At 39.6% G+C, this 25,713-nt stretch overlaps 1 protein-coding gene across 4 annotated transcripts in view; it reads left to right on the forward strand.

The window, feature by feature from the left end:
• dock5 (dedicator of cytokinesis 5) overlaps nt 1–25,713 on the forward strand; it is a 28,667-nt gene continuing 2,954 nt past the window's right edge. For 2 of the 4 annotated variants that reach the window (XM_067521159.1, XM_067521160.1), the window contains exons 1-46: nt 2–181; nt 7,692–7,775; nt 8,014–8,054; nt 8,134–8,189; nt 8,465–8,561; nt 8,699–8,847; nt 8,970–9,105; nt 9,215–9,372; nt 10,155–10,236; nt 10,826–10,955; nt 11,651–11,720; nt 13,635–13,777; nt 13,942–14,067; nt 14,194–14,318; nt 14,488–14,586; nt 14,825–14,897; nt 15,020–15,123; nt 15,368–15,548; nt 15,798–15,895; nt 15,990–16,079; nt 16,532–16,632; nt 16,775–16,909; nt 17,003–17,114; nt 17,471–17,541; nt 17,779–17,885; nt 18,076–18,212; nt 18,835–18,930; nt 19,135–19,233; nt 19,547–19,717; nt 19,836–19,936; nt 20,021–20,079; nt 20,327–20,481; nt 20,619–20,704; nt 21,057–21,213; nt 21,347–21,387; nt 21,468–21,558; nt 21,728–21,847; nt 22,075–22,164; nt 22,627–22,731; nt 22,969–23,110; nt 23,362–23,443; nt 23,555–23,639; nt 23,818–23,904; nt 24,017–24,193; nt 25,235–25,318; nt 25,406–25,543. In XM_067521159.1, the coding sequence (XP_067377260.1) occupies nt 139–181; nt 7,692–7,775; nt 8,014–8,054; nt 8,134–8,189; nt 8,465–8,561; nt 8,699–8,847; nt 8,970–9,105; nt 9,215–9,372; nt 10,155–10,236; nt 10,826–10,955; nt 11,651–11,720; nt 13,635–13,777; nt 13,942–14,067; nt 14,194–14,318; nt 14,488–14,586; nt 14,825–14,897; nt 15,020–15,123; nt 15,368–15,548; nt 15,798–15,895; nt 15,990–16,079; nt 16,532–16,632; nt 16,775–16,909; nt 17,003–17,114; nt 17,471–17,541; nt 17,779–17,885; nt 18,076–18,212; nt 18,835–18,930; nt 19,135–19,233; nt 19,547–19,717; nt 19,836–19,936; nt 20,021–20,079; nt 20,327–20,481; nt 20,619–20,704; nt 21,057–21,213; nt 21,347–21,387; nt 21,468–21,558; nt 21,728–21,847; nt 22,075–22,164; nt 22,627–22,731; nt 22,969–23,110; nt 23,362–23,443; nt 23,555–23,639; nt 23,818–23,904; nt 24,017–24,193; nt 25,235–25,318; nt 25,406–25,543 (4,914 nt within the window). In that variant the 5' untranslated portion in view covers nt 2–138. Of the gene's footprint in view, nt 182–7,691; nt 7,776–8,013; nt 8,055–8,133; nt 8,190–8,464; nt 8,562–8,698; nt 8,848–8,969; nt 9,106–9,214; nt 9,373–10,154; nt 10,237–10,825; nt 10,956–11,650; nt 11,721–13,634; nt 13,778–13,941; nt 14,068–14,193; nt 14,319–14,487; nt 14,587–14,824; nt 14,898–15,019; nt 15,124–15,367; nt 15,549–15,797; nt 15,896–15,989; nt 16,080–16,531; nt 16,633–16,774; nt 16,910–17,002; nt 17,115–17,470; nt 17,542–17,778; nt 17,886–18,075; nt 18,213–18,834; nt 18,931–19,134; nt 19,234–19,546; nt 19,718–19,835; nt 19,937–20,020; nt 20,080–20,326; nt 20,482–20,618; nt 20,705–21,056; nt 21,214–21,346; nt 21,388–21,467; nt 21,559–21,727; nt 21,848–22,074; nt 22,165–22,626; nt 22,732–22,968; nt 23,111–23,361; nt 23,640–23,817; nt 23,905–24,016; nt 24,194–25,234; nt 25,319–25,405; nt 25,544–25,713 lie in introns of all 4 variants that reach the window. The other 2 variants (XM_067521157.1, XM_067521158.1) reach the window with 1 other exon arrangement.

Raw genomic sequence — 25,713 nt, forward strand, 5'->3', positions numbered from 1 at the left:
CTCCCCTCCCCTCCCCGTTCACAAGTCATGATGGCGGAACTGTAGACTTCGGGACGAGCAGGAGTGCACCGCCCGTCCTCGTTCAGCGGTTGTATATAGTTATTTATTAATTCCGACAGCTTTACACATTTCTCCGCCATGACCCGCTGGATTCCTACTAAAAAAGAGAAGTACGGAGTCGGTAAGTGTTGAGTTTTAGCTGCGTGTGTTTAGCTCAGCTAGTCAACTGCCAGCAACTAATCCAACTAACTTCAATGGAAACGGGATCCCGTAAGGTTGGGAAACACAAGTTACTGCGACTTTGTCAGTGTTGGTATGTGGCGGCTATTTTCACCGTAGTCCAGTTAGGTTTCACAAGTTTTTTTTTATTTATTTTTTCTTCCAGTGAACTTCATCCTCTGTGTTGTCCCACAGTCCCTAGAAGTTTTGTTTGTTGGAAGAAATGTGTTTGTAACGTTACCTCAGGCTGCAAGTGTGAGTTAATAGGTGGAGGCGTAAAATGGGAAAGCGCCAAGAGTTCAATGATCATACCAGTCATTTTTGTTCTTTATCTTAGTGCGTGGACTTGTTGAAGTCACAGGGAAATAAAATGAATGCTCTTTGCTGGAAGGTCCCTTAAATTCCTCCCAGGACTCCTGCAGGGCCCCATATGGGAGACACTCCTGTGACTGTACACTTTGGGAGATGAGAAAATACCCTTTGCCCTGGCGTTGGGCAGACAAGTGGTAGCCTATTTGGCTATGCTTACACAGGGCTTCCCAATTTCACTTTAATAAACAATGACTAATTGCCAGTGGAAGCATATTTTAGTGTTCCTTACAGCTGTATAGTTTATAGTTTACTTTAAAAAAAAAAAAAAAAAAAGCATGGGACTGCAGGAACTTGCAATAAAGGTGCAGCCCTGGCACCTGTGTGTTTGTGGGCTTGGAGACTTATGTGCATACATGCTATCAGGTAGTCCTCCACGCCCTTAAGCCAAATCAGCACAACTGTTGGCTCAATCCTTGTGCTTAACTGCAATAACTGGAGTCAGCACATCGGTTCATCACTGGTTACTGTTGTGACTCACCTCTAAATGTGCGCTCGGAGCTACAGACACTTTTCCACATGCTGTTTCCGAGTGTGCAGAACACGAGCCTGGGACCATGAATCATATGACTTTAGCTCAGAGTTTATAGGAAGTCTTGTGTACTTAATTACTGTGTGTGAGTAAAATATTTTTAACCTGCAAATTCAGGTGAGGACTTAAGTCTCTCCAGCACAACACTCCCCCTCTTGGTTGTGTATGACCTTGTTTTAGCAGATCATGATGAGTAGTTTTTTGTGTAAATCCTTCTCGATCCCAGTACGATGTTCAAAACTGTTGCTCTGCATGATTGTTAGTGATATATTCCTGCCATTCGCTTCAGAAACAGGGCAGAAGTCACTAACAGTGTACTTAATCCTTAAAATGCCATCAGACCCTGTACAAGGTCTTACAATTTTAATCCGATTAGTCAACCCAGGCTGCGCTCAGATACAGGCAGCTGCATTTTGGGATGAAAGAAGCAATCTCGAGGTTTCTGATAATATCATTTATATCATGCTAGCTAACAGGAAAATGTGGCTAATGTGGAGCTTAAGATATCACAATCTTTTATGGTGAATTTGTGACACCAGCATAATAAGATAGCTTCTTAATATACACATCCTGGAAAGAAGCACTGCACTGGAGGCTCAAATAAATCCGCAGGTGAACAACATGTGCACTCCAAGGTTAGTTCAATTTATAGCATGTCTGTTTTTACCTAGCATCCATAATTACATTCCACAGCTCTAATAGATTTTGAGGCAAGCTTTTCTTAATGAACAGTCATGTAAATGCTTGCATGATTTTTAATTAAAGATAAAGCGGCCCATTTTATTGACAGCTTACATGGAAAACATCACACATTTGCTGTTTACCTGACTGAAGTAAAGTAGTCTAGGAAATTAAAGGGGCAAAAAATTTTACTCAACAGAGTGGTGTAAAAACATGGTGGTCTTTCACTCCTATGAAGATTTCTTAGTTAAGCAAATGCTGAAAAAGTTAATTTTATTTTGGATTCCAGACATAAACATGTATTTTATGTTCCTATAAAAAAAAATTTTGTTTTGTTTTTTTTGTCCCTTCAGCTTATCCCGTGAGTTCAGGGTCACCACAGCAGATCATTGTCCGCATGATGATTTGACACAGTTTTTTTACACCGGATGTGTAGCCTCCCCAATTTATACTGGGCTTGGACCGGCACTCCACAGCTGGGGATGGGAAAGGGCTGTTGGGGGTTCAGTGTCCATCCACGGACCCTGTGGTCTAGACTTTTCATTTTAAAGTATTTCAAATTAATTGAAGTCTGACAGTAAAACGAGTGAATTTGCAGGGTTTGTGACATTCAGAAAGATGTAGTCACTGTTTTATAGCGACTCTTTCTGTGGTGTTTCTTTCTCTGGAGAATAATTTGAGGGCTAGTGTGCATCATATGATCAAAGTGAAAGTTGCGTTACTACTGTTTTTTCCACTAGGCCAAAATTGCTTCATAGCGAAGTGGCGATCCTTGGGCCCTGTTTAGTTGCATTCCTGATAATATAGTCTCTGGTTTTTAACATGGATGTATTACAAGAACTTGGTATGGCTTCCTCTCAGCCCTTCAGGCAATTTTGCCCAGTGGCCACTCACGGTACTGCAACGAAGAGCCCCCTGCCGCCTATAAAGTAGTTTGTCCATTCACTATAACAAGAAAAGATAAGATGGGACACTTCCAACTACTTTAATCTTCAGGACGCCATCCCAATGTAAAGTCTACAGAGCAAGTGGGAATGTGCAGAAGGGGCTGGTGCAGAAACAGTAGTGGGCACGTGTAGTGGGCCGCATAATGTGTAAACAAACCCAGAAACCAGATAATTTTGTGCTAGGTGAGCAGTTTCTAGTCAAGTGATTGAGTGCCATATTTGCGTGTGGTATCCTGGTTTTGATGATGGATGTATTATGAGAACTGGGTGGCATCGATTCATTCCAATGAAATTTTCTTAGTGGCGCACACACACATATATACATAAATGCATAAAGGTGTAAAACTGTGAAGCCTAAAAAATCAAATTAAATTATTTTGTATTAAATAATACCATTGGTTTTCCTTAGGGAAATGCCATTCAATTCATAAAAATAGCAATGGTAATATCATGCAATAAACCATAAGTTTGTTTCTTTAAAACAGCAAACAGCTTTAAGATATTTACCGTGCAGGTGTTACATGCTGTGTGGACATCTTATTAACCTAACAAATCAAAAGCTGATTTGCAGCCTCTATAGATCACAATCATTACATCCCTGATTGTTCATCTTGTTCAATGTCAAACCTGATTGCAGCTGGTAATTGAAGATAAGGTTTGACCTTGTTTTCACTTTTGATGGTTTGGAATGACTTTTAAAACTTAATTTGAGAATTCATTTCAATTCTTCATTAACCTGGAGAAATGCATTTGTGCTTTTTTTTTCTCCTTTAGATAAGACAATTGTAATTTTCTTTCTTTGTAAAAGTTGCTGCAATGTATTTAACCACAACTCAAAGATGAGCCCACCCTAGTTTCATTTTCTTCCTTTTTTCCACCATTAGCTTTGAGCTTGAGAATTAACATTATGATTTATGGACAGCCTAAAAGGACTTATTAGCTGGCACACAGTTTTAGGAGATACAGATTGTTTCTAGCTGTCTAGACAGTTAGACGGAAGGCGAAAGGTTTTTCCACAAAAACCTTATGTTTTGAAATGTCGTGTTTGAAGAGATTTGGCTCAAAAACAAACTTTAATACTTGCTTTAACCTAATGAGTTTTGCACAGATAATGTAGTTCTCCTCACTTTGGTAACACCTGAAATTGGGATACATTAAACCGCTTTTACAGAAGATGCATTCAATTTCGCCTACTGAAGACAAATTCATACTAAAATGTTTTTAAGTAATAACTGTTTTAATTGATTTGTTTCTCAAGTACCAGTTCATTAATACCTTTTTATTGTGATGATTTGTCTTGTTTGGCATGTAATATGATTTGCTTTCCAGCTCCACTGTAAATAGGACTATAATGGTTATCTTTGGAACATCAGAACATCTTTGTTCAGCATGATTTAAGCCTGACCCCTTTCTTGGTTTAGTATTGAATTTCCCTCAGATATTAAGCTTCTCCAGCTGAGAACCAAAATGATTTGAGTGAACCAATTGTAGATCCAAGCACTGGTTGTTTAAGTCATGTATAGTTAAAATTTGTTGGTTTTTTTTCTTATTTTCTTTGTATGTTTTATCATGGTAACAACTTTATGTTTTGTTTTCACATGCAGTTTGTGCTAACAATAGAACAATAGTTTGTCCTTTGAGGAGCTGCCAGCAGCTACTCAAGTTGTTCAGCCATGAAGCTATTTAATTGTCAGTTAATCCACTTCTATGATAAATCATTTGGAGTGAATCAGTCAGACTTTGATTTCACATTAGTATGCACATTAAGTGGAACCTGAGCAGATATAGCTTTTACTGGAATTTACACATTAGCTACAGGCTAGCTTTTTTAAGTTTAAGAGTGAGATAGTGTGTTTTACAATTGTGCAAGATGAGCTGTGCTGCCAAGGGCCCAGACTGTTGCCTTAAGTTTAGACAGTGTGGCATCACAACACGCTCAGTCGGGTTCCTACCATGGCACAATGCCATGTTGTTGCCAGGCTCGGACACTGTGTCAAGTTGGTGAATGGACCATTGTCATTCTCGGCGTGACCAGAGGCAGATGTCATTTCTTTAGTGCAATGTTTCATTTCAAATTGTTTTGGCTGCACAAATAATTTCCTGGTGTAAACAAAAACTCCTTTCAAGAGAATTCACAGTACGCCAGTGAGTTTCTTAAAATGTAACAACACATAATATTTGTATTTTAGGCTTCAGCTTCCTGGTCTTAGTATTGCTGTGTGTTTTGGTACAAAGAAATTACACTGCTGTGATGCGAGGAAATTTATATTTTGAGCAAAACAAGAAAGTAAGAAATCCATCAATGGCTTTGCATAGTTTTTGAAACCAACCAAGATTTTCCTTTTTGATCAGTGGATGAGGGATCACACAGTAAGGTATCAGTCACACGAACCTGTGCATGTGATCCTTACAACATTGCCACCACAGGGCTAAGCCATTATTTTAATGCTTATAGGATGGTTAACACAAACTCAGCCTTGGACTAAAAAGTGACTGAATCCCTGTAGAGATGTAGAGTCATGGCCAAAAATATCTGTACCCTTGCAATTCTGTCAGAAAATGCAACCCTTCTGACAGAAAATTGTTCCTATAGCAAATGTTTTGGTATTCACGTGCTTATTGCTTTTGTTTGCACTGCAATAACATAAAAAACAGAGAGGAAAAGTCAAACTTGGTCAAAATTCACACAGAACTCAAAAATGGGCTGGACAAAATAATTGCCATCTTGTCAAAATTGTAAGAAATAACTGCTTTTCAAGCATGTGAGGCTCCTGTAATTTGTATTTAGAAACACCTGTGGCAAGTAACATGTGTGTGCAATATAGTAATCACACTAGCAACCAGTTAAAATGGAGAAAAGTTGACTCAACCTTTGTGTTGTGTGTCACACTGAGCATTGAGAAAAGAAGGTGTCTGTGGAATTAAGAGAAAAAAACTGGACAAACCTGGACAGTCTCAAGGCTACATGTCCCTCTCTAGAGATCTTAATTTTCCTCTATCCACTGTGCACAATATCATCAAGAGGTTTACATCCCATGGCCCTGTAGTTAACCTCCCTGGACAACGAAGGATTGTTCATATGGTGGATAAAGAACCCAGATTAACTTCTAAACAAATTCAAGATGATCTACAGCCACAGGGTACAACCGTGTCCGCTCATACTATCCGTGGGCATTTTAATGAAAAGGGACGCTATGGTAGGAGACCCAGGAGAACACAGCTGCCGACACGAAGGGATAAAAAAGTAAGACTGGAGTTTTCCAAAACGTATATGACAAAACCACAATCCTTCTGGGAGAACGTATGATGAGATGAGACAAAAGTAGAGCTTTTTGATACAGGACATCATGACACTGTTTACAGAAAAAGAAATGAGGCCTTCAAAGAAAAGAACACAGTCCCTACAGATCAAAGATGCTTTGCTGCTTCTAGCACTGGAAGCCTTGACCGTTTGAACAGTATCATGAAATCTGATGATTACCAAAGAATTTTGCGGCGCAACATTGTGGCCAGTATAAGAAAGCTGCATCGCCACCAGAGGTCATGGGTCTTCCAGCAGGACAATGATCTGAAACACCCTTAAAAATGCACTGATTGCAAACAAAGCTGGAGTCTGAAATGGCCAGCAATGGGTCCATATCTGAATTTTTTGGGTTCTGTGTGGAATTGTATCAGATTTGACTTTTCTTCTCTGTTTTTCTGTGTTATTCCAGTGCAAACAAAAACAATAAGCAGGTGAATACCAAAGCATTTGCAATTGAAACAATTGCCTGCGAGAAGGGTTGCGTTTTCTGACAGAATTGCAAGGGTGCCGATATTTTTGGCTATGACTGTACGTCTGTGCAAATGTGCTTTATGGAAAGCCAGAAAATTTCAGTGAGGAAGAACTCATAGGGAGAGAAAGGTAGTCATATTCAGTGTTTTGTCAAGTTTTGGTATTCACTCTGAGGTGTGATAAGCGGAGCTAGTTGAAGCGTGCTGTGAAATCTAGCCTCCAGCAACAAGCATTATCATCATGCAAGTCAGGGCAGAGCTCTGCTTAGACTTCCTCTATCTCCCTATGAGAATGTGTGGCTGCGCACTGTTGCTGTTCCCTCACGTCATGACAAAGACCTTTTCTACAGCATTGTTTGCCAAGGTTTCGCTTTTGCAACTTCTGTCTGGTTTTTGTGTGTGCGCGTGTGTGTGCACAGGTGTTCATTTGCGTATGTAGACATTTTCTTATGTTTCCTGGTTGGAGAGTTCAAAGGGAAAGATAGGAGTCACCTCCAGGAAGACTGTTAGGTTAATAAACAGAGTGCAGGGAAGGGCAGGGCTCGCAGTTACGACAGCTGGCAATAACAGAACCTGCACAGTTTAGCTGTTGACCAATGGCTGCAATAGTGTGACGATGTCAGAAATGGAGAGGATGTGATGACATTGCCTTTGGAAGTCTGGCCCTTACTATTGACACAGACAATAGTACCTGCTCAAGTACAGTCCCTTTACTGTCCAGTTACTGGAATGTTAAACAGAGGGTGGCAAATTCAGTAAAGAAATATCAAAATACTTTACAGGATTGAGTCACAAAGGCTCAGTGCATTGCATGCATGCTTCTACCAAGGGCAGGAAGATGGGGAATAATTCAAAGATCAAGTTGCACTGTGTTTGTGACTTTGTTGAATTGTTTTCCTTTTCCAGGGAGTAACCTAGAACGTCTTATTCTAACCAACAAATAAACAAACAGACTTTCCTTTCTGTGCAATGACTGAAAAGTGATTCTATCCCCCCCCCCCAATCCACTAAACCTTTGAAGAAGAACTCCTTAACCAACAACCACAACATTTTCTTTTACGGCATTTGCTGACGTGTGTGTGTGTGTGTGTTTTTTGTTTGTTTGTTTGTTTTGTTTTGTTTGTTTGTTTGTTTTTTTAATAATGAGACAGTCCTTCTTTGTACTTCAGCAATCTACAATTATGATCCCAGTGGTGAGCACGAGCTGTGTCTACAGGTGGGGGACACGGTGCACATACTTGAGAAATTGGAAGGTGAGTGAGGCTGAACACACAACAGGCTCTGACACATCCCTCTTTCCCTTCACTGTGCAAGCAGACACAGGAACAATATTGAAATGTAGAACTAACGGGCACTCAATAAGGTATGAATTATAAAGTAAATGAGTTTACCACACTATGCTCGTGACTGGCTGGACTGAAATCACTCCTGTGTCGTCCACTGCCTGTCCCTCACTGTAACGTGTTTCTCTATTCATTAATACCTCCTCAGGCTGGTACAGAGGCTACAAGTTACGCAAGAAATCACAGAAGGTATGGACATAATTAGCGCCTTATTACCTAATAACCAGCGCTGTGGTTTGTTTATACTGATTGTATCTTGTTTCTTCAGGGCATTTTTCCAGCTTCCTACATCCACTTAAAGGAGGCTACGGTTGAGGGAACAGGGTGAGATCACATATCAGTAAACATATCATCCTGATGATAATCCACTTTGCTTTGGTTTGCTGCTGCGCCTTGTCATTTGCCAATAACACAGTAGTGCACTTGCAATTATCATAAGTGAGGATTCAGCAAAGCTTTCTTGGCTGTGTAGGCAAACCATCCAACTATTTATCATGTATAGAAATGCACTTGAGTCTGTCCACATTACATGAGTGGATCTGTGAGTGATGAGGCGCTTTTCCAATATTTTGTTCTTGTTTTTTTTTTGTGGCTGGTAGCCAGCAGGAAATAATTATTCCGACAGATGTACCCCTGGTGCAGGAAATCGGGGCTACTCTGAGGGAATGGGCACAGTTATGGCACAAACTCTTTGTGGTATGTGTAGATTACTTGTCTCTTATCAGCCTCTTTATTTCGGTTACACCGGTCCTGTTCATGTCTGCTTTTCATCATTCTAACTCAATATGTTTTGTTGTATCATTGCTATAAGTATGTACCCTTTTATCTGACAGGCAAACAAGACAAGTCTATTCAGAGGTGTCCAGCAGATGGCCTACAGCCTCATTGAATATCGATCTCAGATAGTGTCAGGAACGCTGCCCAAGGATGACCTTGTTGAGCTTAAAAAAAAAGTCACAGCAAAGATTGATTATGGAAACCGGTATGAATCCTACTGCCTTATTGCACTGTAATGAAATGAGTACGGACATAAACAGCATTGTAAAGTTTTATAGGCTTGAGTCATGGCCGTAAGATTGTCTCTGTAATTCTGGTGCCACACAGGATTCTGGGGTTAGACCTGGTGGTTCGAGATGAAGCAGGAAACACACTAGATCCTGACTGGTCCAGTACAGTTAGTCTTTTCCGAGCGCACGAGATTGCATCCCGCAGTGTTGATGACAGAATACAAGAAGAGAAGGCATGTTTCTGCTTTGTTGATATAATTAGTCCCTTTTCTCTATTACAGCTGCCCATTTCAATTAAATTCTATGTCCATGCAATGCCCTGAACCTTTTTTTTCCATACAGATGCGTCTGCAAAGCCTGGAAATGAGGCGTCATTCCCTGCTCAGTACGGTGCACACTTACTGTTTATTCATGACCTTGAGAAACTTTGTATGCAACATTGGAGAAGATGCTGAGCTGCTCATGTCTCTGTATGATCCTGACCAGTCTGAGTTCATCAGGTTTGCTCCTCAAAGTTCTCCTAATTCCACAAATGTCAAAAAGATGTTTTAGATGATACATGTTGCATTAGCAGCCTGTCCTGTTGGTCACTGTTGGTTATGCTGCATTGGTCTGTTAGTCCAAAAAAATTGCAAACTGTTTAAAGAGTCACAGGGCAGATAATTCAATATTTGAACCCAGCAAGCAGAAAATGTTTACACTACACTGTGTGACTTGGAAAAAGAGAGTCACCACATCAAATTCATCTTAATGCGACACTAATAGACATTTTTGTATCCCAAAAGATCAGATATATCGTAGATAATTGAATTTAAAAATATATTTATATGAAATAATCTACACAACTACGTCCAAAAAGACAAAAGTTACAAAGTGAAGCATCATAATTAACATCTCTGTCCTAAGCTTGGCAAAATAGTGCCAGCACACACAATGGTCTAAAGGAACCTGTAAAATGCAAAAAAATAAAATAAATTAACTAATTAAAAAGTTCATCTTTTTGAATATTAATGGTGAACCTGCCCTGAACTCAAAAGGGGGCAAAGACATTTTGGTTTCATCGCAGCAGAATTACAGCTGTAGTTAATAGCATAAAGTGCCAGTGTAGGGTGCAGAGTAGGGACCAATAGACTCTTGTGTCATTGCTAAAAATATGCAAACTTTAGGTTTTGTGTAGTTTTAACACAATTACAATGTAATTTACAATATTAACATTTTCTTTTTCTCCTGATGCCTTCGCTAATGTGATCTCTAACTGTGAGTCTTATTTAAATTCATGCAGTGAGAACTTCCTGGTGCGCTGGGACAGTATGGGGATGCCTAAAGAAATTGAAAAACTCAACAATCTGCCTGCATTATTTACGGTAACTGAATCGCAACGCAGTAACTGTATTCCCTCTGCTTCAGATTTGAGCAACCTAAAAGCTGCCTGTGACAAAGGAGACAATTTGCTCGTGGATCGCTTCCAATTTCCTGAAAGTTTCACTGAATGGGTCACATTCATGACACTTGTGTGAAAATTTTAATACACCTCTATTGTATGGCTCCAAATTATATTAATCATACCGTCAGTGGTTCCAAGCAAGCAAGGCATTAACGTATCATGTATATGTGCCATCAAGAATTTGTGGTTGAGAATGTAATAAAGCCACATTAATAAAGGCATTTGGTAGTTACATTTACTTCCTCAAAGCACAGGAGTCAAGTCTTCTTTGGCCTGAGAAAGTAACCAGAAATATAAATACATAAAGGTGTTTGAAAGGTGATATGTTTGAGGATTTTACTGTGTGCTTTCATCCTGTAATATTTGCCATCTGGTCTGCAGTTCCTGCCAGATGAATGCACATAATGACAGGCTTACTGATACCTACAGTCCATTGCCTTTTGTAGTAATGCACAATATCACTCAACATGCCCTAATAAATCATCTTTGTGGCTGTACTCTGTGCCCAGGACCTGAGCAGCAGCGACTTGATGAGGCAGCGACTCTACCTGGTGTGTCAGATCATCAGAGTAGGCAGCATGGAGCTAAAAGAGGGCAAGAAACACACAGGTGGACTGAGGAGGCCATTTGGTGTGGCTGGTGAGCTGTTTTTCAAATGTCCTAATGTTCATTTTAGTAATACAAATGTGATTTTTTTTTTTTTTAAAAAATGACACTCGTTTCTGATGCTGTGATTGCATGAATAGTTTTGTCAACTAGTGTGAAAATGAAGGATTCACTTCTGAATGAAATGGGAACACCTGCTTTCTGACCTAGAAAATGCCTCCGCTCTGCCTTGGCAAAGAAGTCAGTGGAAATTGGTTTAGCAACCATCTTTGTTTTTGGCCAGATGATTAGTGGATTTGATGAGAAATGGTTTCCTCATGCATTCCAGCAAATGGACTGAAACCAGAAAGAAGTCGGAAAGAACGTTTAACTCAGAAGATACATTATTCCTAGCCAGGAAAAAAAAAACACTTTAGGAAAGGTGTTGGGTGGAATAAACAATTCAGAGACATTTGCAAGCTGGAGATCAATCTGTCTTACTATGCTGATGGTCTGCCGTGCCAGGCAACAAGTAAGTGAGATCCAACACCTGGCTTTGCTTTTGCTTCAAAAGTAGAACACAAAGTTTCCAGGAGTTATATGATTAGAAACTTTACAAGCTATAAATCAAGACAGTTTTTTATTTTGATGTTGTTTTGGCAGTCACTGAAAAACTGCATTTGTTTAGATTAGCTTATTCTTGAGGCTGCTGCTTACCTCTGATGCTCCCAATGTCTGTGTCATTGCAGTAATGGACATTACAGCTATCATCCATGACAAAGCAGAAGAGGACAAACAGCATTTCATTCCTTTTCAGCAGTGAGTCTTTTGATATTAACACACTTTTACTGTTAACAAGCTCAACCCTACTTTGTGATATATGACAATTGAGCACAAATAATGATACAGAATTGGAATAGAACTTGAGACATATTTGCTTACTGTTTTGATAAGGATGCAGTTTTACTTTTTCTATGTTGTATTTCAAGGGCAAACTGAAAACTTTGTGAAATGTTGAGCGTTAGCTGTTGTCAAAGACAGGCTTCAAGGCCATGTTTTCATAACACCTACACAGCGTGGGGATGAGGACAATAATACATTCACAGGGATTCTAGATGGAAGAGCCCCCAAAATATCTTGACTGATTCCTGACATTGACACCAAATTACACCAAGGTTTAACCTCTACGTGTCTCTTCTCCCTGCTTCACTAGTCACTGTCACCTTGAGGAGTTACATTTTTGTGCCCTAGAATCTTTTATGAGGACTCGTTATCTGTCTGGATAATTATTTTAAATATTAAATTTAAATTCTTTTTCTAATGTGAAATGCATATACTTTTACATATTGCATCTTTAGTGATGCGTAGAATACTAATCCAGATCTAATGTAAATATAGGTTTAAGTAAATTTTGCTGGACATGCAAATTCAGCAAACCTATTCTCTACGTATGATCCTTGCAAAACATGTACTACAGAGCAACTTGTTCAACCTTGTGGAATTAATTTATATTTTATTAGCACTGAATGATTTACTTGCTACTGGATATCATGAAATGAATAATTATAAATCATCACAAATAAAAAGATTAGGCTCAATTAATTTTCCAGGTGAGTAAAACAGCCTCACCTTTACCAACAGTGATCTTTGACCCTTAATACATTTTCTTAGTGGAGTACTTTATCTTTTGTTCTTTAGCGAAAATGTACATAGTTAGTAATTTTACTTGAGTAAAAGATGCAATTTTAACTGGTACTTATCTATATACACTTTTACTTGAATATTGACTTTGTGACTACTACCATCTCTGCAAACAGTTTATCACATTTTGCTGTGTAAGGGGCTATGTGCTGTCACAATGCAGACTGCTCAAAATGGTATGTTGACCCCTATCCTTCATGTTATTAATTTTAATGCTAATAAAGTGTTCATATTAAACTTTCAAAACATGAAAATTGCTCAAACTTGAAGGATATGTTGTGTACTTTATTATGGCTGTATTTAAACGGTTTGCTATCTTCCATATTGTCCTTATTTTGGTCAGCTATAGAGATACCATTATCGTATGCCTTGGTTGAGCTTGTTTTCAGATGTTAGCATGCTTACATGCTAAACTAAAATTAAGTTCTTCCTCACAAGGCTCTTAGCATATCAGAAGGTATAAAAACCCAAATTACTGAGATTAAGGGATCCCCTCAGTTTTAAATAGATATACAATTTGACCAATACATTTTCCATATCTGGATATACACAATGAGCTTGTCAATAAAGCTGCCATAATATTATACAATTAATTAGAAAACCAGTCTAATCCAATGTGGCCACTAAGGCAAATTGATCAGTCACTTGATCACTCAAGATATTTGTACTTATGCAGTGTATTTTAATTCTGTATGAAACCAACAAGAAATGCATATGCTTAGATTTTTTTAACTTGCACAGTATTTTGTGCCAAATATGGTCAAATAAACTAGTTAATTTTTAACTAACAAACTTTTTATATTTTAAGCTACACACCTAAAACATTTTTGGAAAGCTCAGTGTAGCTATACTACTCGTAGTTGGTACTTTTCTCTGTGGTCGTGACTTAAATGTGCTTGGGGAGACATAATAGTGCATCTTGTCAGAAGTCACACATTTGCCGTTGCAGTCCTGCCGTCCACTTGTTTGTCACCTGTCAAAGATGTCGGCAGTTGATTTTCCTTATTCTCACCGTGATGTCTCTGTCCCTAGGATAGCCATGGAAACCTACATCCGTCAAAGGCAGCTCATCATGTCTCCCCTCATTCCGTCTCGAGTCGTAGGAGAGAATGAGCCACTCACTGCTGTGTTCAACAAAGTCATTGCCGCACGGGACGTAAATTCCAAAGGCCAGGGTAAAATGAAGTGCTCACAGACAGTGTCTTCCCTTGTGATTTCAGAGGGTCACTCTAAATTGACTTTTTTATTTTGAGGGAAATAAATGATATGTGAAAGGTCTACATGGTGTATCCTTTTAGCATCTACTTTACAATTTTTTTTTTTACATGTTTGCTGGCAGGGCTGTTTGTGACCCTGAAGCTCCTCCCAGGGGATCTTCCCCAGGTGAAAAAAGACTATCCCCACCTTGTGGACCACAGCACGGCTGTCGCCCAGAAAATGGGCTTTCCAGAAATCATCCTCCCAGGTGAATTAAAGACTTTGTTGCTGGGCTCTGCTCTACATACCCCACGGTCTTGTTTATTTTAATTGCTTACAAAGCCGTGAGAAGGGTTCAGCGCATTCACCTGATCATCTGTTGTCCTTTTCCCAGGAAACGTGAGGAATGATATTTATGTAACTCTACTGCAGGGAGAGTTTGACCGTGGTAAAAAGAAGACTCCAAAAAACGTAGAGATCATACTGAGTGTGCATGATGATGAAGGCAATCCCATGGAGGTAAAATAGACCAAGTAATGCACAAAATTAAAGAGCTGATAACAATGCAGTGGGCTCTTCAGTATTCATAATTGTTGTTAGCTTATATGAATGAGTATGATAGCGTCATTGCTATTATCAAATTGATATTCTGCCTTGTAAACAAGTCTTCTTCCTTAATCTCCTACAGAATGTAATGTTTCCTGGGGCTGGATGTGAAGGCATCACAGAGTACAAATCTATAATTTACTACCAAGTGAAGCAGCCCTGTTGGAATGAAACTGTGAAGGTAAGCTCATGCCAAGGACCCACATGTGCAACTCTGAACATTGTATCTCAAGCTTTCAGATTAGTTCAACAAATGGATTTACTGTGGCTCAGTATAATGAAGTAATCTTCTAGGGAGTATATCAGCTGAGAATGTTCTATTCATATGAATGTCCCACCTGTTAACTTTGCTTCCATATGTACTATCCTGTATTTACACTCTCCTTTATTGCCCTGACTTTTCCTCTGCTCTCTGCAAGGTGACAATTCCCATTGAAGACGTATGTCGCTGTCACCTCAGGGTGATGTTTCGACACAGATCCTCCCAGGACAGTGAGTCCCTGTGCTTTATTTAATCCACAAAAATCCACTTGTACCCCTTTCACCATGTTAAACACAGCTAGAGTTACTGCTGGCAAATCTGTTCTCATCTTATTCTTCTGTGTATCCTTTAGCCAGGGACAAATCAGAGAAGCCCTTTGGTATGGCCTTTGTCCGGCTCATGAGAGGAAATGGGACCACACTAAAAGATGGCAGGCATGAACTTATCGTCTACAAGGTGCTGTTGTTTGATTTTAGAATTTGTATTCCACATGAAATTAACTTTACTGTGCTTACTTTTAAAATAATAAGGAGGTTGTTTATTGCTTTTATCTAATTGCACAAAAAAAATCAGTGTCTTATCTAGCTGACGGTGAGCACATGGTTTATGCATGACTCTCTCCTCACTCGATAAATATGAAATTAGATCTCCATCGATCAATGTACCTCATGATTCATTCTGTATTTTATGAATTTTGTAGGTTGACGTAAAAAAGGCAGAGGATGCAAAAGTTTATCTCACCTTGCCAGCAACCTGGGCTGAAGTGGAGGAAAAGGAGAAGCAAACAGGGAAGCAGTTCCACCATTCAGGAGTGATTCCTGTGACTAAGGACAGCTTCCAGATCTCAACGCTCACCTGCTCCACTAAACTCACTCAGAACGGTAAAGCAGTGCGCTTTTTTTTTTTTTTTTTATATAGAGGTGTAGTGTCACCATTGTTTTCCTCCCCTCAGATTGCCTTGAAATTAATTAAGCTGATCTGTGTTGCAAATATTTTGCTGATGTGCTGATGTTGATTGATGCACATCTGATTAGGTTTTAAATTGAAATTTCACATAATTATCTTAAGTGATGTTGCATAGGGGGTGTCACTCTTAGTAAATGTTTTCTGATATGTTGATGTCTTACCAGTGGATCTGCTTGGCCTCTTGAACTGGAGGTCTAACCCTGCAGATGTGGACCAGATACTGCAGCGGCTGATGGAGGTTGCGGGGAGCGAGATTGTCAAAGTGAGTTCTCTTTTTGTCACAAATGCTGCACTAGTTATGTAGCATCATTTCCTTTTAATGACACTTCTCTAATTGGTTTCTCTTTTATGTGCAGTTCCTCCAGGACACCCTTGATGCTCTCTTCAACATCATTATGGAAACCTCAGAAAAGGACACCTATGACAACCTGGTGTTCGATGCCTTGGTTAGTTGGTAAAGCTATTGCATCAGTGGGTGAAAGCTTTTACTATCCAGTGCTAAATGACACTGGATGACAAAGTGTTTATGACAAGATGCTATTACGTTACATATAGTACTTATTTCTAGACTGGGTGTCAGAACCCCCACAAGGGATCACAAGATGACTCTACAGGCACAAGAGGGTCGGGGAAAAAAAACCAAATCATCCCACATTAGTCACAGACTTTCTCGAACTGAAGGTTATTTGATAAAATGCTAAAAATGAGTAGTACAAGCTCATGATGCATCTTTGATAAGCAGTCACAGTTAGCCTGAAGCCCAATGCCTTTTCTGTGACTGCTTTAGAAAAGAAAAGGACAACCTGTGTTTTGTCTGAACTGCTTATCAGATGTTTAAGCAGCTATTATTTCAACTAAGGCAAGACTCTGACTGTTTTCATCGTTTGTTTTTAACCAGGTATTTGTAATCGCACTTATTGGTGACATCAAATTCCAACACTTCAACCCGGTCCTGGAAACCTACATCAACAAGCACTTCAGTGCCACTTTGGCTTACATGTGAGTCTCAATTCTAGACTTTCCACCTTTGATGGCTTACACCCCCTTATGCTGTTTATTTTTAGTTCTTCTTTTGCTCTTCTTCTCCACCCACATTCAAATTACCACCAGATCTTGATGTCTGACTCATTTACTTTCCCAGGAAGCTAACCAGGGTGCTGAACTACTATGTGGCCCACGCTGAGGAGCCCGACCTGACCGAGAGGCTCTACGCTGCACTCAAAGCTCTCAAATACCTGTTTAGGTTTATTGTACAGTCCAGGATCCTTTATCTCAGGTATCTGGCAGGCTGTCCCACAAGAAGCCACTTTGCATGCTCATATTCGAAGGATGATTTCTTTGTAATGCAATGCCTGGCTTTGTTTGTCAGATTCTACGGTAACAGGGAAGATGGGGATGCCTTCCTCAATTCCATTCGCACCCTTTTCCTCTCTTTCAACACTTTAATGGACAGACCACTAGATGAAGCAGTGAAAATAAAGGTAAACCGAATAAGTATGACATGTCTAGTAGATGTCGTGCTGTGCTGTAAAACATGTAGAAATGTTTTATAATTTCATCAAATTACGATTTTACAGCTCTGAAATAAAATTAAAACACACTTTTAAGGCTGCTTTGGTTTAAATTTTAGCATTGTTGGGTGTTGCATGCGAAATTGTTTTGTGGATAAGTTGATCAAAAATATCACAAATTAACTGCAAAATAAGTATGGGCTCCATGTTGGCAGCCTCAATAAGATGAGAAAAATGTACTGTCGTAAAAAGCTTGTTTTACTAGAGGATTAAAAACATCCCCATTCTTCAGCCTGATTAGACCAGATTCTTTGCTTTTTTTTCAGGGGGCAATATTGAAATACCTTCCCAGCATCATTAATGACATCCAGACTGTGTTTGATCCTGTGGAGCTGAGGTAAGTCTCCAGAGGCTTTGCACAGCAGGAAATGATAATTGCCTGTCTCAGTGCAAATTATTGTATTTACCTCTGAGTAAAAGAGGCATTTTTCTCAATTCTTTCTGTGGTAAAATCAACCTGTTATGTGTGTTCCTCATTAGTCCTCTGTGACAATAATTACTATATGTGAAATGTGAATCACATTAAAATAGTCACAACTGCACTTTTGGCTCTTTTCTTTCATTCTTTTTTCAGCGTTCTCCTAGCAAAGTTCATTGCAAGCATTCCTGACTCCCAGCTTGTGCGTCAGAAGCTGGGCTGCATGTGTAAAATGGTGGAGAGTGACCTTTTCAAGCATCCAGGTAGGAGTCCTCGAGGCTCAAAAACCACATAATGACATTTCACACAAGATGAAGGGGGGAAAAAATCTCTGCTCCATATTACACCTACATAAGTTTGTCAGATCAACTCCATTAAAACAGGAAATGTGTGTACAGCATGTGTATGTTAGATTCAGCTAGCACTATTTTTTTTTCTTTCCTGTTGCCACAGATTGTCGAGATGTGCTTCTTCCACTTGTTACTGACCAGCTCAGTGGGCAGCTGGACGACCACTCTAGTAAACCTGATCATGAAGCCTGCGTACAACTGCTTGGCACAGTGTTGGACAGTCTGGATCGCAAGGACGTGGTGAGGAGTCCAAATGCAACCTAAGACACAGAAATTAGAAGTTTAAGTGTTATGACATCTAAATGGCAAAAAAGCATCTAGTTAGCATGAGATAATGGAATTGAAAGGCCAAAATTAGTTTCCTCAGCAGGGTAGCTCATGACTAGAGAAATGATAAAGACCTTAGACATCTGGGGACTTCTGAGTAAATTCACTGTTGTTGCATTGAAACGACCTACTTGAAATGCCTCAGGGCTCTCTTTAGACGATTTCGGGCACATTCTAGAGGGAGGAAGCCTCAGGGCAGGCCCAGAGCAAGCTGGAAGGATGGCGTTACCCAACATGCTCCCATCTGGCCTGGGAGTATCTTTTAGGTTCTTGCCAGATAATGTTTCTAAGGAGAGGAAGATCTGGGCTGCTGTGCTTAACCTGCTGCCACTCTAACCAAGATAAACTGTTCAAACTGGATAGAGCATCTCCTCATCCTGATAGTTTGGGTTTTATTTACAGATATTGAAATTTGTTTAATAAATCCTCACTGACAGCAGTATTTATGTATTTATTTGATTATTTTAATCTAAATAAATGCGCCCTTCATTACTGACTGCACTTTGGAGTATCTAAAGCTGTTCTTTGTCTCTAGGGTCCAACCAGAGGTCACGTCCAGCTGATAATGGAACGGCTTCTGCGCAGGGTGAATCGGACTGTCATCAGCATGGACCGAACCTCTCCTCTCATCGTAAGACGCCTTGTTGTTAGAGCTAAAATGTCCTTGATGAGTACATCCACCGCATTTTATTTAATGGCAGTTGAATACAATGATCAATCTTTTAAGAAATGTAAAAAAACACTGAACACAGCCCGGAATTTGTGCTCTTAAAGCATTTTTAGGGGATATTTAACAATGATATGCTGAGTAACAGTGGACTTCTCTCTGTGGCAGGGCCACTATCTTGCCTGCATGACAGCAATCCTGAAGCAAATGGATGATTTGCATTATGCCCACTACATCAGCACCTTCAAGACAAGACAGGACATCATTGTAAGTGTCCCAGTTCCTCCCCCGTTGGCTACATTTGTCCTGAAGCATCTCATCAATAACAGGAATTAAACCACCCAGGCCACTTAATGCTCTTTAAGAGAGTATTGATTATAGACATTTCAGGCAATGGATCGAACTGACATGATGAGGATGTCAGCCTACATTAAGCTGTGGGGGCACTATGTGTTTCTGACATATAGATGCATAGTTGTAAATTTGCTTAGCTCAGTCTTTTGAATAATATTTATTGTATTTCTGTAAAGCTACATTGTGCATATGTGCAATTGCAGTTAACCATCTGCTCTGCCTTCAGGACTTCCTTATGGAGACGTTCATTATGTTTAAGGACCTCATGGGAAACATCTTCCCTGCTGACTGGGTGATCATGAACCTGGTGCAAATGCAAGTCTTCTTTCGAGCCATCAACCAGTACTCAGATGTTCTCAATATGTATTTTTTGGACCAGGCACATTTTGAACTACAGGTGTGTCACGTCCTCCTCCCTGCCTGAGTAGAGGTTACATTCTTTTATTGAACACAAAATCAAAAGCTGAAGAAGGATAATTATGACATTAATATTTGAAGACTCTCTCCCTTCACAGCTGTGGAATAACTACTTCCATTTGACCGTGGCATTCCTCACCCACAAGACACTGCAGCTGGAATCTTTCTCTCAAGAAAAACGAAATAAGATACTGAACAAGTAAAATCATTTACAATTCATCAAAAAGATTATTTAAATAGACAAAACTTAATTGAACAGTTCTTTGATTTAAATTTGCCACAGATATGGAGACATGAGGAAGAATATTGGATTTAAGATCAGAGATATGTGGTACAATCTTGGTGAGTATTTTGCACCATCTGATAGTGCTGCTATTATCATAGAGTTGGAGCTGTTTATTGAGCGCCTGGCAGTAACGCAAAGGGAATAACAAGACAATATTTTTTATTGTCCGGTTTCACAGTGTGTTGTTTTGTCTACCATGTTATTAGATTTGTCATATGTTTGTTGAGAAATGAAGAGGCAGCTTATTGCATTCTCAAATTATACTGTGATATTTCTGTGTGATAATGTTTTGTTGTCCCTCAGGCCCCCACAAAATGAAGTTCATCCCAGCCATGGTTGGGCCCATACTAGAGGTCACATTGGTGCCACAGCCTGAGCTGAGGAAAGCTACCATACCCATATTCTTTGATATGATGCAGTGTGAGCACAACTTCAGTCCTGGACGTACGTTTGAAACGGTAAAAATCTATGTTAACTACTATCTTAAAAGTTTAGCACTTTGTTGCATTTTGGTATAATTCAACTGAAGCAGCTGGTGGGTAAATGTGACGTTTGTGATTTGTATAACGGTGTATTTCTGTTCTCATCTTTGCAGTTCGAGAACGAACTAATAAAAAAACTGGATCAAGCGGTAGAAGGAGGCCGAGGGGATGAGCAGTACAAAATCCTGCTGGAGAAAACGTAAGGCAGGGGAGCAGATCAAACAGAAAATATTTCTTTTATTCGCCAAGATGTTTAAGCACTACAACACAGTGATCAAAATCCTTCAACTCTGTGTAATGGGGAATTCACATAGGATTACCTCTAAAACACAACAAAGGCCTTTGTGATTGTGTTTTTGAAAAAGGCCTTCAGTGTCCAGAAAAGCAAGACTGTTAGAATCAAAACACCTCAAGGGCAAATTGTACAATCCGAGCAATTCCAAAATCTGATTTTAATGTTCTCACCAAGATGAAAGTACATATTTGGCAAATAGGAATAGCCTCTTACAACTAAAGAATAGTCTGTGATAGATATTTGTTTGTATGTGCAGGTTACTAGACCACTGCAGACGCCACAGATACCTGTCACATTCAGGAGAGGAGCTGGCTCTGCTTTTGAGCAGCCTGCTGGAGAAACTCCTGGCATACCGCACCATAACACATGATGAAAGCCCCGAACACCGAATGAGTTGTACAGTCAATGTGCTGGTATGCTCTGTGCCCACATTTAAAAGAGTTAACACTACATGTTCATTCACATGACATAATTATGTGCACGAACTTACTTGACAGAAAATGTTTTCAGCAAATCCGCCATAACAGTTTGTTTTTTTTCCTGCAGAACTTCTACAAAGAAAAGAAGAGGGAGGACATTTACATCCGGTGAGTTAGATAAATCACAGAACACATTGGTTCTATGGTAAAATGCTCACTATATCTAACCAATGTACTTTTGTGATCAGGTACTTGTGCAAGCTGAGAGATTTGCACCTGGACTGTGAGAACTTTACGGAAGCAGCCTACACTCTGCTACTACATGCTGAATTACTGGAGGTATCTGTCAAACTACAGTATAATCTATTTTCCCCCAGCTTAAACAAGTTTGACATCAGATTTTTTATTTTTTTTTTATGTTTGCACTGCTTAACTTTTGCCACTATCCCCATGCTTCTAAATGTTCACCTGAAGGTAGATCTATGAATTTTTCATTTTTTTTCCCCAGTGGTCGGACAAACCCTGTGCACCCCATCTGATTCCTCGGGATACGGAGCATGTGTTGACACAACAGGAGCTTAAAGAAAGGCTTTTCCATGATATCATATTTTACTTGGACAAGGGCAAGGTGAAAAGTTCAGAGTTAATAAAGCTCTCTTGAGTGCAGCATTGTGTAACTTAAATACTAGTCAGGCATTTTTTAGTTGTCAGTGTTTAGATCTATTCGCTGGCTGCTATTTATCACCTGCATATAGCAATTCTGTGAGGTGGGTTTTTCACTGAGGACAGCAGTGGTAGCCACATGTCAAAGCTTGAGCCTCTACATTTTTATGTTCACATTTTATGTCTTCTCAGATGTGGGAGAAGGCCATTGAATTGGGCAAGCAGCTGGCCAAGATGCACGAGAGCTACATGTTTGACTTCATGGAGCTGAGCCAGCTGCTGGTAAGAGGATGTGTGCTTTGTGAGTTGCCCTACAAACAAAATGCTGCTTTTCTTAAAACCTCTGGAAAAAGGCAGATCTATACACCGATATGGACATGGCTAAAATAAAATACAGATTGTTTTGTAATTGCCTTAATAGTTTTAATATTAGTCATATGACTTGTGTGTGGACAAGAATCATGTATCAAGTTTTAAGCTGAGTGCAGTTGGTTAAACGAAAAGTTCGAGCATGTGAATAAGAAATAAGTACGAATCCCTTTTATAAAACCTCTCAGCATTAGTCATATCATGCTCCAATAAGCTTTATCCAAAGTTATATGAAAGAGAAAGAGAGAAAACGTGTTTTTTCTTTCGACGATGTCACTGGAATAAATTTATTATGAATATCAGTTTGTAATAGTGTAATTACAATGTATTTTAAATGTACGGCAGCCTTACCACCTTCTTTGTCCTCTGTCACAGAAAAAACAAGCCCAGTTCTATGAAAATATAATGCATGCAATGCGGCCACAGCCAGAGTACTTTGCAGTTGGGTATTATGGCCTTGGATTCCCTTCTTTCCTCAGGGTAAGAATATTATTACCTCTATCAATAAATAGCGACTTAAAGAAACCCTCATGTGGCTGTGCTTTTGCAATGAGCTAGCTTTTTGAAGCGTTTCTCAGGGGCAATGTGCAATAATGCCAATAAAGGTTATTGGCTTTTTTGATGACCTAAGATAATGTCAGAATGAATGCTTTAATGAAAAGCTTGATCATAATTCTGACTTTTTATTGAGTTTCATTTGTTTTTTTCCCGCTGAAGAACAAGATGTTCATCTATAGAGGCAAAGAGTATGAGTGGCTCGAAGACTTCAGCCTAAAACTCCTCTCTCAGTTCCCAAATGCAGTCCGCATGACCAGTACGGCGCCCCCTGGAGACAACATCAGCAACTCCCCTGGACAGTGTATCCTTTGTCACACATGCAGTGTTTATTCCAGGGAAACTTATTTATGTATTATTTATTTTTTTAATTGCCATGCTGACATTAAAGTTGAGCTCAAAGCACCACTGTGCTATGTGCAGCCTCACAAAGCTTCCTGTACAGCTGTAGACTCGTAGTTTGACATTTACAGATAAAAAATATATATGTGAACAACTTGTCTTTATCTGCTGCGCCATACTGTTCCTGGTCTTATCCTTAACTGAACTTCACAGACATCCAGTGCTTTACAGTTAAGCCTGTTCTCAATGTGCCGCACCAGTTTAAAGACAAAGGGGTTCCAGAGCAGATATTAAAGTGTGAAACAGAACACTTAATGGATGATTTATTTTCTCGTGAATATCCTGGGATTTATAGTTCTCTTGTCAAACTGCTAACACACTGCTGTCCTTCCCTCTGCTCTTGCAGCTATTACCGAACCAATGAAGTGGACCAGTTCCAGTATTCCAGGCCCTTCAGGAAAGGTGAAAAGGACCCAGACAATGAATTTGCAGTGAGCACTTTTTAAAATTTCTTTGAAGGACTAAGGTTACTTGGTTTAAGGTTACTTAGTTTCCAAGCCCTCATAAATAAAAAAGGATTACCAAACCCTGTGTTTGCTCACTCCAAAGATTAATTAAGACATTTAATTGTCCATATTTAATAATTTATTGATATGTTTTTCCCTTCAGACCATGTGGATTGAGAGAACAACTTACATTACCGCCTATCACTTTCCAGGGATTCTGAAATGGTTTGAAGTGAAATCTGTCTCAGTGGTAAGAAGGAGCCCTAAAGCCTAAGCTGTGCTTGTTCCATCTGTTTTCACTGTTTTAATCACTGTAAATATTCCTCCAATTCACTGTTTTGTTTATCTTTACTGATGGGCAGGAACAGATCAGTCCTTTGGAGAATGCTATAGAAGCCATGGAGATGGCCAATGAAAAGCTGAGTAACCTCGTGCAGCAGCAAGCCTGTGATCGCTCACTGTCCGTCAATCCCTTGTCCATGATGCTCAGCGGCATTGTTGACCCTGCTGTCATGGGTGGCTTCTCCAATTATGAGAAGGTTTGACTTTTTTTGTTAAAATGCATATTTGTTTAAAGTACACAAATAAACAACTTTGAAATAGATATGGACGTGAAGTAGACATGGACAACTGTCCCATTTTAGAGGAAATGATATTAAAAACTGTACATACAGAGACAGAAAATGCTGCACGTACCTTCAGGCAATCTTAATCAAATAAGTCTTACTCCAAGATGCTCAAAAGGACACTTTACCATGATGATTTAGCGAACATTTCACATTTACCATGTTAACCGTGTCATTAGTTTTACAGGTACTTGGTCATAAATTAGAGTGCTGGAAGTATTAAAATATTAATCTGATTATTGATAGATATAAAATGAAGGGATCACCATATTCATCATGACACAGTGTCGGTCTTGTCACAATCTGTCTGGTAGATGTTGAGAGGTTTAACTGCACAAGTTAAACCTTTTGACCTTTCAGCGAAGCTTGAGGAAAATTTAGGGATAAGGATTCACCCTGTGGGAACCATGAATGAATCTTCCATCCAATATTTGTTGGGATATTTTAGTCTAAAAAAAAAATAAACCCAAAGTGATTGGCATTGCCTTCTGTAGTCATTTTGCTAAAAGAGCTTGTACTACACTTTGGAAGGTATCTATAGGACTACAAATCAGTTGTCCAATCCAGTATATAGTGCAGTCCCCCGTCCCCACTGTCTTGTTACTTGCACACTGCATTGTATCAGCTGTTTGCTAAAACAGGTTAGGGTTGTGTGCACTGTTGTTTCCAAAATAACTGTTTTGGAAGTATACTCCTACCAAACATAGGCAAGCAGCGCTGATAACAGACAAATCCTACAACTGCAACATGAAAGTGTACAGTAAATTCATTTTCATTAACATAACTTCTGGCTGGCCTCAGGCCTGTAATGAGCTGAAATTTATTATTCATAAGGGAACTGCAGTGGCCTCTTTGTCAAGCTGTGGACACCTGTTCATCGTTGCTTGCAGCTTTATTTCAAGAAAGTGTGTTTAAAAAGCTGGCCAGATTTCATCCTGTTTTCATTCTCTGTAGGCATTCTTCACAGATACCTACATCCAAAAGCATCCAGAGGACCACCAGCGCATTGAGGTCCTTAAACGCCTCATCGCCCTTCAGGTGAAGCTCTCATCCATAATTGTCATTGACAATGGCCCCAAAGCAGAACACGTTTTGTAACACTTAAGTGCCTGTCTTCCCCTTCAGATCCCTCTCTTAGCAGATGGGATTCGCATCCATGGGGAGAAGACGACAGAGCAGCTGAAGCCCTTACACAACCGTCTGGTTACTTGCTTCCAAGACCTTCGGGAGAAAGTGGAAAAACTGTATGGAGTCATAACCTTGGTGTGTTGCCAGCCACAAACTCAATTTAATGTCGGAGGGTGCCAACTTGCGCTATCGGCCCTCTTGCTTTCCTATCAAACACTTCTCATTCAAAGCAGAGTGTACATTATATTAGAGCTGCACCATAAATCTTCCTTTAGCCAGTCCATTGCAGGCCGTGTTTTGCCTGT

This window comes from Channa argus, chromosome 11 (assembly GCF_033026475.1).
Source record: "Channa argus isolate prfri chromosome 11, Channa argus male v1.0, whole genome shotgun sequence".
NCBI lineage: Eukaryota > Metazoa > Chordata > Actinopteri > Anabantiformes > Channidae > Channa > Channa argus.